At 41.9% G+C, this 18,212-nt stretch overlaps 1 protein-coding gene across 4 annotated transcripts in view; it reads left to right on the top strand.

Moving 5' to 3' along the window:
- KCNJ16 (potassium inwardly rectifying channel subfamily J member 16) overlaps nt 1-17,718 on the top strand; it is a 45,110-nt gene extending 27,392 nt beyond the window's left edge. For 2 of the 4 annotated variants that reach the window (XM_048491541.1, XM_048491542.1), the window contains 2 exons: nt 6,364-6,437; nt 15,890-17,718. In XM_048491541.1, the coding sequence (XP_048347498.1) occupies nt 15,957-17,225 (1,269 nt within the window). In that variant the 5' untranslated portion in view covers nt 6,364-6,437; nt 15,890-15,956 and the 3' untranslated portion in view covers nt 17,226-17,718. Of the gene's footprint in view, nt 1-3,331; nt 3,504-6,363; nt 6,438-15,889 lie in introns of those variants that run through there. The other 2 variants (XM_048491540.1, XM_048491543.1) reach the window with 2 other exon arrangements.
- The last annotated feature ends 494 nt before the right edge of the window (nt 17,719-18,212 follow it).

Below are 18,212 nucleotides of genomic sequence, written 5' to 3' on the forward strand. Positions count from 1 at the left end.
TTTTTTTCCCCCTGCAAGTAATTGCTTGGAACAAGAGTGGGAGAAATGCACAACTGGATGATGATGTTTGTCTAATTCTAAACATTCAGGAGTGGAGAGAACTCCAGCTGCAGCCCAGTTATTGAGGACAATGTCATGTTTTCATCCAGGCTGCCATAAAGGAGGAGGACAAGAGGACAAAATTCTGGGGCAAGAAACTGGACAAGTCATATAATTTGCTTTTGGGTTCTGTTTGGGTTAGGTGTAAGTGGCAGTAGGGGGTCCAGTGGAAATCTTTGCCTGGGGTCAGTGGAGGCTCCTGGCAGCCCTGTCCGCCATTTCATGTTTCATGATTTTTTATTTCTATTAGTATAGTGTTAAAAAATAAATTCAGCCCAGTTTTCCTTGTGAGAAATCAGTTTTTTTATAGTGGTCCGAAAGTCATTCTGCTGTTTTTCTGCAGAATAATAATGTTCTGATATGGAGGTCAAGAAAATTTGCAGATGTTTACATATTTGCTGTACAGGGCTCCTGTGTCTGTCCATATAGTAAAACTGACATGTGGACTCTTTGCGAATGACAGTGAACACAGGGATACACATAACACTTTTCCTTCAGCTGTGCACTCCAATGGGGGGTGGGTGGAGGGAAAGGATTCATCATAAAATGTAAGTGTATTGGAACATTTAGTTTCTTGTTGAATTGTTTTAAGATTTTCTGTAAACCTTGTGTCACAAGAAAATGTGGAAATTCATGAAAATGTGTTGAGAAATATTAGGATGACAGATGGCTGAAGAGTCACACTAGGACAAGTGGTTTCATCATCAGGACCAGTTGCCTGAGTTTTTGCTCATTGTGAAAAGTTTTAGCTATTCTTTTTTACCTCCTTGGGAAAACTGAGCTTCATGACTTAGAATGTGCATTTTGCTTGCATGGTGCAAAAAAAACACCAATGCAGAACACTGTGTCCATTGTGATAGCTTTGAGTAAGGACAGCAGCAACAAGACATTAACAAAGAAATGTTGAAACAACAGAATGGAAGGCTGTAAATCCTTAGAATACAGATGGGGTAGTAGATACATTCACATTGAGATGTTCCAGCAACTGAAGTGAATGAGATGACCCAGCTGGAAGCTGCACAGGGGAAGAACAGCAGCCAAAAAAGGTTTCATTTCCCCTTGTGCCTCCCCATCTCTGCTACATTTGTCAAATGCCAGATGAATACGGGCTCTGACCTCAACAGCCCAGGCTAGTCCGATCTAATTTGATTTTGGACACTAGGCTGGGTCAGCTCTGGTTAGTATTTGGATGAGAGACCACCAAGGAACACCAGAGTTGCTATTTAGAGGAAGGCAGTGACAAACCTCCCTGGTTAGTCCCTTGCCCTGAAACCCCCATAAGGGTTGCCATGACTTGACAGCACTTCACACACACACACACACACACACACACACACACGGAGAAAACGAAAAGAGGAATTTGGCTTGATACCTCACTTTTCTCAACTATAAGGAGCCTCAAAGCAGCTTGCAAACTCATTCCCTTCCTCTCCCCACAATTGTCATCTTGCAAGGTAGGCAGGGCTGAGAGAGTTTGGTGAGAACTGTGACTAGCCCAAGGTCACCCAGCAGGAGTGGGGAATCAAGCCCGTTTCTCCAAATTACAGTGCACCTGCTCTTAACCACTACACCACACAGGTAATGTTGTTCTAGTTGCTCAGGTAATATAAATACTGTGACACTAGTGTGGTATACAAATTATTTGTCTTATACTTTGTGCTTTGTCTGAAAACATTCCTTACTGAGCTCTGACCATAAGGATGGTCAAATGTCCCATTTCCAGTGTAATATTTTAGAAACCAAGCCTGGATAATCAAAGGGGAGCATAAGTGAATTGCTCCCTACTTCTCCCCGTGTTGGGAGTCTGTCCTCCCATTAGTCATGATTGGCTGTGACAGGTGCAGACCCACAAACAACAGCACACAGCACAAGCAGCATGTGAGACATAAACAATTGTGTGTTCCCTTCATTAGAAAATGGGAGATTGCCCATAGCCACAGATAGTGGGTGGACAAGGGCCACAAGAGCAGTGGAGTTGGTAGCAAGCTAGAGGCTGTTGACACTTTGCCAGATTGCAGCCTTAATCAGCTAGAAGCCTACACAACATCACTTCTGAGTCCCCCACCCACCCCCAAGGGATGCCACACCACATGCACTAGCAAAGAAAATTCCCTCACTACTTGGGGAAAGTAAATTGCCAGTGGGAGGCCTGCCTTTCTGGCAGCCCTTTCCTTTCACATAACATTACAAACAATCAGGTATCCAGTGTTGTGAAATACCTGAGACTCTGGGTGGCTGCTGCCCGTAGGTAGACAATACTGATGATACACCAAACATCTAGATCAGTATAAGACAGCTTTATGTATTTATTACCCATCCTTTTGATTAAGAAGCTTGTAGAAGAATGCTAGAAACTTCTGATCTGAAACAGTGGAAATACTAACATTCTCTATGAGGAGCACTTATCTCCGCTGTGTAATCAGCAGCTACATCTGTTATGAATTTGTGCTTATCTTATACTTATCTTGCATATACACAAAATTATACAAAAGCTTCACAGACTGCACTGCTTTCATGGTCTTTTGACACTCAAATTCCCTTTACTGACTGAGAATTTACTTTATCCAATGGGCTGCATCCCTATAATTACTCTTGTTCCTAAAACTACCACCAAAAGTTGTTTTGTGTTGTTGTTTTCTCTACTGGAAAATGCCTATGCTCAAACAGAAGCTTACACATATACTTGCATGATTATTTTCATTGTCTGCCTCCTAAAATCCTGGGATGGTGCATATATTTTAGACTATCACATGTTGCTTATTTATTTTCCTCATGCCCTGTCTTTTATCAAAATAGCACTTCCATTGGCACACATTGTTAAAAATTCAATCCAGACTCAAAAAGCAAAAAGAATACAGAGTTCAACACTCTAAAAATTAAAGCTAAAATACAGTCAAAAACTAAACACAGATATCTCCAACCACAATGTCAGAATCAAATTTAGGGAGAAAATCCCATTAAAAACAAACAGTAAGGAGGATTTAGCAAAATAGCCACAGTGATTCAGCTGACCTTTTCACATGCAACTTTCTCTTGTTTTACTTTTTGGGAAGTGTTTCACACTTAATGCGGAAGCAAAACTCTGAGTGACTGCCAGGGCTATTGTGAAGATCTAGTGTGTCCTAAATGTCTAATGAGCCGTGGGAGCCAAGGTTGCTTAGCACCCCATAGAATCAAGACCTGAAAGACACAAAAGGAAACTGAGCTGTAGCCTTCTGGGATGGGGTGTGGAAATAAATAAGAAACGTGAGACCCACGTCGTTTTGTTCCACCTCAATAATTGCTATAGTTCTAGCTAGAAAGCAGCCCTGGTTTGATGGTGCAGCTTCCCTCTTGGCCAACAGACTGGTGAGTTCATTGGGGGCTCCTAGAACTAAGGGGTAGAAAAGACTGCAATTAAAAAGGTGGGCTTCATGACTGAGTAGTAATCAAATCTCCATGTGTATTTTGCATAGCTGAGAATTGGCAAGCTGGCCATGTGGGCATTTTCCTCCCATTATACAGGGCATTAGATATAGGTCTATAAAAACAAAATTAAGTTTGTAATTTTAATTTTTATGCCATTTTGTTCAGGCTCATAGAGTGACACCATCCTGGCTCCATTTTCCAAGCAAAATCACGGGAGAAAGTCCATATATTGGTGGGGCAGGGCAAGGTGGGGGGAGGATTCTGTCTTGTGTGCAAAATACATTAAATTCCATTTCTGTATAAGAAGATGCTTTAGCATGTTAACTATGCTGAGGTCTTCTACACAGGAGCCAGACATGGTTTGGAAACAATGTGCCCTCCCCCAAACAACTCAAGGAATGAAATAGAGATTGTGAGATAGAGTTGCAACTGTTCCTCTTTCCCTCCATCTTCTATCCACAAAAGCTTCAGAAGAGACAGGAGAATGAACCTGGACTATAGAGCCATGAGAAGGTCATTAAAGGTGTGGCAGAACAGGGAAATAGGGGAAAAGATGGCGGAGAAATAGATGTCTTAGATGTTGTGTAATAGGATTGATGCTTCCTTTAGTTACATGGTGGAAGAAAGGCCAGAATCAATGTAATACATACAAAATAGACACATTTTGAAACTAAAACACTGGAGTCTGTCTGGAAATATTATGTAATTTGCCTTAATTTCCCTGATGGAAAAAAAGATGGGTGACTTTGCACCAGTCACTCTTTCTCAGCATAACTCCCAGGGCTGTTATGAGGATAATAAGAAGACAGTAAAATTGTGTGTGCTGCCTTGTGCTCTTTGGAGGAAGGGCAGGTTAAAGTGCGGTGGGTAGGTGGATAAATGGATAGATAATGTATTTCTGTGCCGATGTTCCATGTTATGAGGAGTTAGAGTTGCCTACTCCAACTTGGGATTTGGGAGTGGTGCTTGGGGAGGGCAGAGTTTGGGGAGAATTGCTCAGTCCACCCTCTGAAGCTTCCATTTTCTCCAGGAGAGCTGATCTGTGCAGTCGAGATCAGCAGTAATTCTGGGAGAAAACCAAGGCCCCCCCCCCCCCGAATGTTAGAAACTTTATATGGAGAGTTTTATACTCTAAAAAGCAACATGGATGGATATTTTTGGAGATATGGAGACTCTTCCCCTGGTGAGCCATTCCAACTGTTGTGGGATGTGAGCCATTATGTATGCCAGCATCCCCCATAAGAAATATACAATTTATAAGCTTTCACTGCTTAAATAGCAATAATTTTTGGCACTGGATCAACAAGGTATATTTGCTGTTCCAAGAAGCTGTGTATGTGTGGGTACAAACACATTTTTTAAATTTGTTGCAAATCAAGCTGTGACATAACTAGTCAGGGTTTTAAATTATATAACCATGCATTGAAGCAATTGCCTCTCAGCCTCTATAAAAACACTGTTGCTAATTAAATATTGCCAGTTGATATTAAATATTGCCAGTTGCAGTAAAAAAAACACCCTATTTATGAACATTAAAAAACAGCAACACCTTGGAGTGTGTTGATAAAGAGTGGTCTGACCTGATGCTATCATTCTTGGGGAGCTGCCTCTTACCTACTGCTGAATGTATTTTTGATTATTTAGAGCTGTAATATATTCTCTGCCAGCAACAGTTGGTGGTGAGGACTGGAGTTTTCTGTGTTCCCAAAAGCAGAATGTAGCTTCTCCCATAAAGTCCCTTGGAAGAAGAAATCTGGAAAGATATCAACTCCTTAAACAAGCATATAGATTATAGTAAGGTTCAAATTCATCAGTAAAGACGTATCTGAAAAGGGTTTTCTGGGGAATGCACCCCAACTCCATTGTGAGGTAGCAAAACTTCAGAAAGAATTCTACGGCTCATTCCGCACATGAAGAATAATGCACTTTCAAACTGCTTTCAGTGCTCTTTAGAGCTGTGCGGAATGGCAAAATCCACTTGCAAACAGTTGTGAAAGTGGTTTGAAAAGACATTATTTTGCGTGTGCGGAAGGGGCCTACACTTAGTTTCAAGAATGCCCAGTGATATTGGTCTCACCTGGATGATGGGGACCATATGTGAAGAGTCTGTATTTTCTAACCAGGAATGCAGATTGAGATCACCACTTAAACTGTAAGCCATCTTGGATGTCAGTAATGTGGTTGAAACAACATATGACACTGGTAACCATAATATGGTCATATGATCCAACACTCAGTCAGGATAAGTGTTAGTAAGGCCTACAGCTGTTGGAGATAAGAATTAGGTTGGCTGGCCTGATGGAGACAGGGAAATGGTGTCTCACAGTGCTGCAACATCATTTCAAACTGAAAAACCAGAAATGACTTCACTGTATTGTGCACCACTGTATAAATTGTCCTGAACTCTGTAGTTTTTGCCATAGAGATTTGGAGGATTTCTAGAGCACAGTATGATGTAGTGATGGCATTTCAGGGATTTTTGCCTGGAAATGACAGTGCAGAACCATTCAGTCACCTTTCCCCCCACCATTTACCCTTTGCCAGCCCCTGCAAAATACCCCTGCCAAACAGAGAAAATTGTAAGCATAGGCATGATGTGGAAGTCAGTCACACAACAATGGGGAGCAGGGTAGATCAGAATGGACATATTGTTCTTTTATCCAGGTTTGAATGTTTGAATTAACAGATTTCATTTTCTAGATATTTTCTAAAGCTTTCTAGATCTAGGAATGGATATTCTCAAACTAATTTATAAGAAAAAACAGATTTGTTTTGCCTCCTTTTTTTCTGATCAAATCAGGGTGATGGCTGATAGGTTGGGAAGCCCAAGAAAATGCTTTGCTTTTCTATTGGCAGGTGCTGTTCTTTGAGGGCCTGCTATGGAGTTTGGAGAAAATTTTGCTTATATAAAAAACTAAAGTGACCAGTTGGTAAGTATTTGCTTTCATACAACCCTGTTGCAGAGAGGGGGAGAAACAGATTCCATAATACTCTGTGAATACTTACAAAATCTTTGAGTCTAACTTTTCTGTACAGCAGGACTCTTTTCCAGTTGTATATTAAATATCTTAACGTATTACTTTTATTATTTAATGATCTTTCATGTCCCTTCTAATGTCAACTTTCCTATCAGCTGTGAATGTACAAGAACCTCCTCCTTCTCTTCTTCTCTCTTTTTTTTAAAAAATACAGGATCTGGTTTCAGTTAGATGAATTAAATGTCATTGTGAGCTCTTCCAGGGTGGATGACAGCACAGTTGCATGACATTCCAGCCTTTTGCTTCATGCTATTTATGTCTGCTTTTCAAATATTTAATAAACACTTTTCTATTGACATATTAAGGCATCACTTTTAAATGAGATCCAAGTAGTATCCCCCCCATCCCAAATCATTCCAAGTATATTTATATTTCCAAGCTTATAATATTGTACTTTGATCTCTTCTTAAAACTGAGTGGGAAAAAGCAAAGTTTAAAATTCAGGAGCAGCCAATACCTCTCTGACCAACCTCGCACTAATCTTCCATCTTCTGCTGTTGCCATTTTTATATTTAAAACAGTGGCCTCATTATAGGACAGATCATAACTCAGTGATGCAGACCATGCTTTGTATTTTGGAAGGTCCCAGATTCTATTCTTGACTTTAATAATTATTAAAGAGGATGGGCGGCCTATTCAATCCAATAAAATAAATAAATAATAAACAGGTTCTCAAGCTGCAGGTGAAGGCTTTTCTCCATCTCAAACCCTGGAGAGCCATTGCCAGGCAGGGTAGGTAGATATACCTGAGCCAATGCTCTGATTTAAAGCAGCTTTCTATAGCGTTGGCTGCAACTGGATGGAGGTAGTTGTAACTCAGTGCGAGTGCATCTGCATTGTGTGCAAAAGGTCCCAGATTTAGTCCCTGCCATCTTCAGATAAAAGAATCAGACAATAGGTGATGTCAAAGACCTTTATCTATGGCTCTGGAGAGACTCTGCCAGTCTGAATAGACAGCCCTGACCTGGATGATCCAAGGATCTAAGTATCACATCTGCATGTGATAAGAAAGCCAAGGATTAAACCCTTTACATTCCACTAACTTTTATTCCCAGAATGTACACATACATACATTTATATTTAGTTTACTCTATGGGGAGGGGGGAACTCTCATACTCCCATGTGGGCCTGTTTCTCCATCTTTTTTAACATTATGGATAGACTGCAAAAGCAATGGAAGATTGATTAGGCACCCAGATTCATTTGAAAAGCAAATGGCGCATGATCTGTTATCAGTTGTATGTATCTATGGATTAAATCCAGTGATTTATGGATGCAAGGACAGCTGATTTTTTCCACATTCCCCTCCCCGCTCAGCAGTCCTTTCCAACCCTAGGAAAGTTGCTTCCTGGGAGTTTCTTCACCTGTGTGGAATAATAGCCACTGAAGAATGGTAATGAAGTGAAATTGCCCTCTCTTCCTGAAGAGAGCATTAGAAAGGGCAGTTTTACAACTTTCCCCCTTTGAATTGGAACCCTCTGATATATATGTAAGTGTCCTTAACCTAGGATTAACTTTCACATGGTTGGATGAGGTTGTTGCATGGAGAGGAAGACTGAAAAGAACTGTGACCATTAATACTTTTCATTGACAGTTGGATCCAACCCCTCATGGCCACTGGCTGTTAGCTCTTGTAGTCAATAGAGCTCCTACCCCTTCCATCATGATATTTAGGTGATTGCACCAGGGCCAGGAACTGACCTTGCATTGTCCATTGGAGCAAACGTATCTCATGATGGGGTTGTTTCTGAAAGCCTGTTATATTACCTCAGCATGCTGAAGCTGTGAAAAAGGCAAATTGTGTGGTCAAAAACACCAAGAAGGGTCTGTTCCTAAAATGACAAATGTTCATACTGCTCTATGAATCTAAGGGTTGATCACCTGCAGGGTACTATATGCAGTGCTGCTTTCAGATTGATGCTGTAGGCTGGTGAAGGTATAGATAAGGAGGAACTAAAACGAGCAAGTAGTTGGTGCTCCTACTAAATAGAGCTACTATATTTTAGTTTAAAAAATAGGACAACAAAGTTGGGGGCAAGACAGAAGTTCATCAGATTTGGAGCAGTGGCCTGTATTCTACCACTTTGTTCAGGAAAGTTTGAGTCCTTCCTCCAGGTTAAAGGACCTTGCTCCAGTTTAAGCCACTCTTCCAATGGAGGAAGGGCCACTTAAGTTGGAGGAAATCTCTAAGGCCGTTTCCGCATGGCAGCGGAAACGGCTGGGTCGGCGCTTCTCGCGCTGACCCGAAGACGCTGGGACTGTCCTCACGGACGGTCCCGGGAAGAGGCGGGCAGCCGGCGCCGCGGAGCGCCGGCGCCCGCACGACCCGGCTTGTCCCTGGGCCTCCGGTGTGTCGCCAAGGCCTGGGGACACGCCCCCTGGCCCTGCGCGCCTGCTCGAGCGGCACAGGGCAGGGGGGCGTGTCCCCAGGCCTCAGCGACGTGCCGGAGGCCCAGGGACAAGGTGAGTGCCGGGTGGGGGAGGTGCCGTGAAGCTGCTGCCGTTCGCTCGGCAGCGGCTTCACGGCGGCGTATTCTGAAAAGAACGCTTCTAAGCGTTCTCGGAATACGCCGGCTGCGGGCCAGCCGGGCGGCGCGGGGGCGGCGCGGCTGCGCTGCAGCTGCGCCGCCCGTGCGAATGGCAGCCTGGAGACGGCGTTTTTACCGTCTCCAGGCCGTCATTTTCAGCCCGTGCGGAAACGGCCTAAGATTTAAGGAAGGCTTCAGCATTTTTGCTGACTGGTAGGATAAAGGCTAGGGTTCAGGCAATCAGCAAAGAGGAGATTGTCTGTCTTCAGAATACTAGAATTCAGGAGTCCCATGGTGAGCCAGATATATGTAGGCTCCAGCCTTGTTGCAGCATAGTTGTGTGTAAGTTCTTCGATGTATCATATGCATGCAGTTGTGGATTTTCACATAAGTGGATTCCACGTGCCACAAATATAACTTCTTCAGGACTTTATAAATAGTGTTTTGGGGAAGAATTTCACTCAGGTCTCTTCCCCAAAACGACCTAAGCCCGTTATATTCCTTTCAATCTGGTTTTTTTTTAAAAAATCACTACACTAATTATCTTTTTGCAAAATCCTGAAGGTGCTCCCACATAGACACAACAGGCAGGAGATGCTTCATTCTTCTTGCCTGCCAATGGATTCTTCCCTCCCTTCCCACCTTTTACTTTTGCATCTGCCGCAGTCTGCCATGTTGGAAAGATTCTGCCCATACACCACTGCACAAGTTCCCTAAGCACGTTTTCTCCCCATGGCAGCAAGTATGACCGACATTGCACTCGTCAAATCTACAGTAACTCATCCCTTATTGTTTGTCCATTGCAAGGCAGTTCCTTTTTTTCTGTTTTTTTAAATTGTGTGGAACATGTGAAGATATGCAGGTATGACCAATCAGATTGTGGAGGGTTCATTTCTGTATGCCTTCGCATGAGAGAGATGCAAAAGAGAGAGATGCATTTCTGGGCAAAGGAGTGAAAGCAACCAGAATTGTTTCCATGGGGTCAAATAGCTTCCTGAATGTGTAAAATGGTACAATGCAAATGGAGAAAAGGAAAACAAGTTCATTTATAATGACTGCAACTCGTTATAAATAGGCTGTGCAGAATACATCATAGTTAGAGCCATCAAGTTTTTAAGTATAAGAATGATGTAAATGGTAGAATCTTTCTCACTCATGATGTGCGGAAGACAAAATGGTGGATGGTTCAAGTGGTTATTTTATCATGTTTCCCCCTGGTTTCAGTATGTTTATACCTCATATTTCTTCTCATTGAGTCCTGAAGTGGTTTACAACATTCTCTCCTCTATTTTATCTCACAACAACTTTGTGAGGTAGGTAGGTTAGGCTGACAGAGACTCATTCTGCACAGGCCAAAAAACACAGATATGGGATATAACCCCTTGGGGGGCGGGGGGAGACTTCACACAGGCCCCAACCCCGAAAATGAGTCTGCCCCATTTTATTTCCCCCAACCAAGGTTTTTTTTAAATCGTGAAACAAGCAATCCTTTTGAAAAATTCCGGGTTGGAGCCACTCCTGAGTGAACGGCCAGGTAGGAGGCACTTTATTTCCCTCCTTTCCACCCTGTCCTTCATGGTGAGGAAGAAGCCACCCACCATTGCCCAGCCATTGCAATGTGGCCCCTTTTCTTTTTTTTTAATTTTTTGGCTTGCTGCTGCGTAGTTATGCAGGTGCAGCTGGTCATATTGTGGGACATTGGTACGACTATGGAGGTTGCAGGACAATTTTTTTAAAAAGAGAAGCATCTTGGTGCAGAGGTGTGACAGCAACCCTAATTGTTTCCATGGTTTCCAATTGCGTTCTGCATGGAACACATGTGAATGGGAAAATGGGTTCCTTTATCATAACTGCAACTGCAAGAGTTATTGTACATGGTATTAAAAGTGCTGTCACAGTGCTTCAGACCCATGATAAATTGAATCAGTTTTTTGTTTCATACAGTGCCAACCAGATGTCCTCAGGAGGCTTACAAGCATGGTAGGGGGGAGAGGGTGTCTATCTCCCCCTACTGTTGCCCTCCCTCAGCACAGGTATTCAGAGGATTCCCGTCAATGAATATTTAGTCATTGTGGCTACTGATGGACAAAACATTCTTATATTTGTCTAGTCCCCTTTTAAAGCCACACTAACAGATGGGGGGGAGGGGGCAAAATGGCTTTTGAGAGAGGCAGAGGGCCCTGCTGGTGTGTTTGCCTCCTCCACTGGCACAAGGGGCACCCACACCAGCTGAAAGAGCAAGCGCACCAGAATTCAAGCACTGCGCAGCTCTGTGGTGGCCAAATCTTGGAGGTGGATGCTGCCAGGGATCTATGCTGACATCCAAGCAGATGTCGGCGTGTGTGTGCAGGCCTAGGACATTCCCAGGGGTGGAGCCAACTGTAGCCTGGGGACACAACCCTCTGAGCTCACAGACTTACCCCATATTGTTTCCTTAATAGGGAAATTCAGGCAGCAGGAGGGTTTTTTTTATTTCCCTCTTTTCCATGCTGCCTGGAGTCTCAGCATTGTGCTCCCCTTGCTTTACCATCTCTGGAATGTTACCATCATCTGGAATATGCTGCTCATGTGGTGAATTCCAAATGTCAGTTACAATTTGAGGAACTTTTTTGGTCTGTCCTGAATCATCTGCTGACCAACCCCAAGTTCTAGCATTATGGGAAAGGAAGAAAAAGCTCTCTTGATCTACTTTTCTCCATTCATGTGCCCCATGTGATCCTTTGGATCACAGCCATTGGCATAAAAGAATCTTACATCTAATAAAGTCAAAATTGTGTCAACAGTCAATCACAAAAAGAGATTCATGTTAAGATTCCTGAAACAAACTTTTTCCTTTAAAAAGGGCAACAATAGAGTAACTGGCGGGTGAACCAATTCCAAAATAGCTAAAAATTTCCAGGGCTTCTCATTTTTTTTTAGTCTGTGAACTGAAAGCATCCCAAGGTTACACAACTTCATTGAGACAGGATAAAAAACTGAAGCTTTTTCCCCAATCCCTTGCCAATGGGTAATGGGAAAGTGTGATGTGACTACTAAACCAAAGCTTGTGTTGGATCCACTGCATGCTTTGGAAGATTATGAAGTGAAAGTCCACAATTTCAAATCAAAGTCACAGGTTGTTTTCTTTTTGATTTAATCAGATTTCCAGAATGGAATTGTTTTGGAACACAAACTTTTGTGCTGTTTTCTTCACATATTATAAACAGACCAAGTATCATTTTGGTTAACATTCACTCCTACTAGTTTCCATTATGTCTGTGAAATGATGCTGCTGTTGTGACCAATGAGAACACTATGGTTCAGTTGTATATAAGCTCTTTAGATTCTAAACTGCAGTCTCAGTGCTACTAAGTATAGCTATGGCTCATTCCGCACATGCTGAATAAGGCACTTTCAAACTGCTTTCAGTGCTCTTTGAAGCTGTGCGGAATGGCAAAATCCACTTGCAAACAGTTGTGAAAGTGGTTTGAAAACGCATTATTTTGCGTGTGCGGAAGGGGCCTATGTCAGGCACTTCAGAAGCATTCAAGACTGAATGAGAGTAGAAGTTGATAGCTAATGAGGCTTTCCTCATCTCAAACTATATTGGCATACCTTCAGATTTGATCAAACTGCTAATCCAGCAGTAGGATTTTGACAGGTAAATAGGTACATATGAGAGGTGAGTAAAGTTGCTAGGTCCAGCCAGGCAACCCAAAGGAGACCAAAGTCAGTAACATGGGACAGTTATCTGCATGATGTCACCTTCAAAGAAACCCCAGAAGTAATGGCGCACGTCTTTGGGAATCATAACAAACACTGTGGTAAAATCGTTCAGTTTTAGCAATTCCTAGAGAGGAGTGATGTCACTTTCAGAAGAAACTGTAGATGTGTTTTACCATAGAGATTCTGTTAATTCCTATGGATGTATGATGTTACTTCCAGGTTTTCTTCTGAAATGGCCTTATGTCACAGTGCAGAAATTGATGTTTTTCTTCCTCTGCCACTCAGAGTGGCAGTGGGATATGGGAGCTGGGGGTAAGGGATCTCACCCCCACTGGACGACTGGCAACCACAGATGTGAGTGACATCATCATATACAAGTAAAATACATATTGCAAGAATTAAATGGATATTCTCAGACAATAAATTATTTTTGTTTGAGTTCACATATTATATTTATGTAGACAACCAATTTGGTTCCCTGTATTTGGTACAATCATGGGTGACAACATGAAAAGGGGTTCCTTAGTCATGGGACCAAAATTATGTAACTCTTTTCTGAGGAATATTCATCTATCCACTTGCCAATGGGTGAAGACTTTTTGTTTTGTCTAGTATTCCCTCAGTGATGTCAATGATCTTCCTGCCTTATGCTTTAATTGCTGCTTAGTGTTTTTATATATGTATGGTAGCTTTGGTTTTAATTATTTTTATGATGTGTTTTATAATATTTTTAATTGTTAGCTGCTTTGATTGTCCAGATTGGGCAGAAAGGTAGGATGTCATTTTTAAAAAATAGAATAATAATGCTAGAAACAGTTATTCTGGATATAGAAGTCCATACAAATTAATATTCTTGTTCTATGATCAGAGCATGGATCTGTGGCCATAGTGGTGTACCAGTTAAAGCTGATAAAGGGCCCTATGTGCCAAGGAAGGGATCTGAGCCATAGGCCCAGATCCAGCATCACCTGACACTACTATCAAGTTCTCTCAGGTGACAAGCAATTCCCAGTTACCTGATTCACTTATTACCTGATTGGATTTATCTCTTGCCTACAGTACCTCAGTCTTTTCTAGATGGACCTTCTGTGTATTTGGCCCTCACCCATCCCATGACGTTCTCTAAGCATCCATTTGTATAAGCAAAAAAAGGACAGAGGCCGGTAGCAATAGATGTTTGCTCTGCCTCTTTTAACTTCAGGGTTTATTTAACGGGAATTGGAGCAGGATTATGGGGTTCCATTGTGTGGCCAAAAGCGTAAAGATTTTGTGGAGGGGGAAGAATTCAATCATAGCTAAGGTTTGCTCATTACCATCAACTTACCACCAATATAAATATTTGTTCTTAGGTTTCCTTTCCATACTGTTGACTTCCCTATCCTGGGGCCTCCTCCCTTGTAAGACATTTCTTCCTTTTAGGAGTTGCTCACACCCACATGACTTTTATTTGTAGTTCTTACATGGGCTCTTGTTTGATCTAGTCAACAAGAGAGAGAAAAAAACAATTATAACCCATGTATGTTTTTAGTGGGGGATCACTGGCCTTTGGTTGCAGCAAACTTTCTTTTCACACCTCCCATTGTGGAGCTTCTTAAAACATTACAGCTGTTTCCAATTGCTGTTTGTTTTTGAAAGACAGCTTATTAAAAATGTCAGTTCATGGGGTGAAGTTGCAAGGGGTGCCTAAAGCCGCAGTTACAGCAAAGCATACGGATATTTCCAATAGCTATGTTCCAAGAAGTATTTTTGGAAGCATGAATGTTATGTTTTTTAATGAAGGCCACATTCTGAGGGTACGACACCATATGTCACATTCATTCTTGTAGCAAAAAAGAAAAGGAAAGTATGTTAGGCTTTTAAATGTCTTTGCAGGGCTGACATTATTACTGAGTAGCTGAGGAATCTTGGTCTTTTAGCACTGAGTTAAATTCTTCACTGATTCTTCATTTTGAGAAGAAATAAAATACAAAGTGCTGTGGTTCGCTAGCACTTGGAACTCACTTTGTAAATTCTAAGCAAGTCCGTTTGGACCTAATTCCTATTTTATTCAGTGGAACTAACTCCCAGGTAAATATTTCTAGGATTGCCACTCAAGGTGTCTTGGAAGAAAGTAGCCACATAAGACTACTCTGATTTTGGAGGAGGAGCTTCAGGGACAGAGTCAGCAGTTTAAAGCTGGACCCAGCCCGGCTGAGCCTGAAGTTCAATGAAGGCTTAGCCTGGCTGGGTCCAGCTTTAAACTGTGGGCTCAAAGCCTGCAGTTTAAAGTTGGGCCTGGCCAGGCCAAGACATGGCTAGGACCAGTGTGTAACTGGAAGCAGCAGGGCAGGGAGGGGAGAAAGGATTTCCCCCCTAATAAGGCAGCAGACCAAAGCAGCCCAAAAATACCTAAACAATTCTGCATTTTTGGTATCTGATTATTTGGCTCCCTTTCATTGCCACCTTTTTTTCCCTGGATCTTCCATTTGGCACCTTATTACTCTTTTAGTAGCCAGGCCAAAATGTTCTGTTCACTCAGGCTGTTAGTTAAGGGGTTGATTTTTAAGTTCATATTATAATATGTATTTAGTATACAAACTGCTATATTTTTATGCTCTGGTTGAGGTTTTTTTTTTTAAAAAAAGGATTTTAACTAATAATGTTTAATGTTTTATGTCTTTATTCTGAAAACTGCCTTGGGTAGGTTCCCTGGACAGATGTCATACGCATTTTGTAAATAAATAAAGAGTCACATTGGTAAATACTGGGAGGCAAAGTTCTGATGTCTCTCGACAGAGAAAAAAATCTTGCAAAACTTCATCCTTTAATTATCACATTGATAGCATACTAGGTATAAAAATTCCCTGGTCACATGATCAAATCACAGACCACAAATAAGTGAAACCACAAATCACAAATTCATGAATGGCAAGGTTCTACTCTATAACACAGTGTTTCTGAACCTGTGCGTTGCAACCCTTTTGGGGTCCCTAGTAGCATTTTCTCCTGACGTTTCGCCTGCATCTGTGGCTGGCATCTTCAGATAAATAATATTTGTGTTTTCCTTCTGCTTAAGCTAACCTAGAATACAACCTAAAATGTCAATGTTGTGCCCTTTGGTATTTTCCACAGGTCATAAATGAAGAGACAGAGCAATTAGTGTCTCCTAAACTCATCACATAGGCCAAACCCAAGAAGCATGACTGAACCCAGTGATAACTACAGGCTGATAAACATGGAAGGGAATAAACTCAGTCACTCACAGAGTTACCAAGAGAACCTTTCAGCAGAGATAAAAAGAATGCAAAAAAGATTTCTCCAGAAAGATGGAAGCTGCAATGTGTACTTCAAGCACATCTTTGGGGAGTGGGAGAGCTATGTGACGGATATTTTTACCACACTAGTGGACATCAAATGGCGCCATATGTTTGTGATCTTTTCATTGTCTTACATCCTTTCCTGGTTGTTCTTTGGCTTAGTGTTTTGGCTGATTGCGCTCCAGCATGGAGACTTAGTGCTTGATGATGAAAGAACCCCTTGTGTTGATAACGTCCACAGTTTTACAGGGGCTTTCTTATTCTCCTTGGAAACCCAGACAACCATTGGCTATGGATCCCGTTGTGTCACTGAAGATTGCTCTGCAGCAATTCTGACAGTTGTCCTGCAGTCCGTGTTAGGGTGTATCATTGACACGTTCATCATTGGAGCTGCCTTGGCAAAAATGGCTACTGCTCGAAAGCGAGCGCAGACCATCCGCTTCAGCTACTATGCCACAATAGGTTTAAGAGATGGCAAACTCTGCTTGATGTGGCGTGTAGGTGATTTCCGACCCAATCATATGGTAGAAGGCACGGTGAGAGCCCAGCTCTTGAGATATGTGAAAGACAAAGTGGGGAGGATGACAATGGAGTACAAGGATTTGAAACTATTAAATGACCAGATCATTGTTGCTACCCCAGTGACAATTGTACATGAAATTAACCAGGACAGCCCACTGTATGATCTGGACAGGAAAACTCTGGCTAAAGAAAACTTTGAGATCCTGGTTACATTTGTCTATACTGGAGACTCAACTGGAACCTCACATCAGTCAAGGAGTTCATATGTACCTCGAGAAATACTTTGGGGGCACAGATTTAATGATGTTTTGCAGATGAAGAAGAAATACTACAAAGTCAACTGTCTCCAGTTTGAAGAAACTACAGAGGTTTATGCACCCTATTACAGTGCCAAGCAGCTAGACAGAAAAGAGCAAGGATATACAACTTTCGAAAAGGCAAAGGATGGAGAACCTGGAACATCATCTTCAGGACTTAGAGTCCGATCATGTAGTGCTGATGCTTTAATCACCCATTCTGAAATTTCTGAAGGTTCAGTCCAAATGACCAAGCAAGCTAATGAGGCAGAGTTACACTATGAAAAAGCTCTTGTGACTATAAGTAGAATCTCAATGGAATCCCAAATCTAAAGTGGAGTGGCTGCTGCTGCTACAACTTACCATGCTGCCACAATTTTCAAATGCACAAGTTTTAACTAAGTACTCAAGGACAAGATCCCCAAATCACAAGATGAACAGCAAATTCATTCACATCATCTATACTTGACTTTAAAGGCCAAACTTCCTTTTGCCCACCATGGAGCCACCTCTGGGCTGAGGCAGTTGTATCTGTTGCCCCATGCCTTTTCAAGTGCCAAAATGACTGCACCTTCCTATAGCTGTTTCAGCCTTTGTAACGGTGCAGAAGGAGGTGGGGTGGGAACAAAAGAACCTCAGATTGCTGCATGGCAGAATCAGGTCCTCACAGAAATGTTCCTGTGGACACAATGATGCCTTCATGTCTACCTGTCTAGACTGACCCTAACTGGCACTCATGTTCTGCAGGTGTCTTAATATTACTCATCTCATAAGATTATTCCTGTGACAAGTCGTACAATTTTTCATATCAGTAACAGTATTCTTTTTTTAAAAAAAAAATCATCAGATGCATCACTGCAGAATGTCTTATTTGGTAAGAATGCCAAAGTTGCCTTGCCACTGAATTTAAGTCATTCCTCTTTAAGCCTATGATTTGAATAGAGCAATGTGGAATTGTTTCAGGTAAATATATTTTGGATCAATTTAAATTATCTATATCCAAGTGTAGGATGTGGAATATATAGCCCAATTTCATCAGATTCTGGAAGTTAAGCAGGGGTTGATTCTACACAGCATAATAATAATAATGGGTTTCATTTGTTATTTTTGAATCCAGGCCTATTTTATTCCATTTTTGTCCTATGCAGGGCCCCCCACTTTCTGTGAAGGAAATAATCCATTTTCTTTCTGCCCTTTTGCACGAACCCACTATTTTTTTACAATGCAAAAGTGCAGGCCCGAACATCCCATTTTCCTGCATTCTGATTCTGCCACCATAGCCTTCCTTCTGCCTGCTCCCATTCTCTGCTAAGGGAATGC

The sequence above is a fragment of the Sphaerodactylus townsendi genome, linkage group LG03, assembly GCF_021028975.2.
Source record: "Sphaerodactylus townsendi isolate TG3544 linkage group LG03, MPM_Stown_v2.3, whole genome shotgun sequence".
NCBI lineage: Eukaryota > Metazoa > Chordata > Lepidosauria > Squamata > Sphaerodactylidae > Sphaerodactylus > Sphaerodactylus townsendi.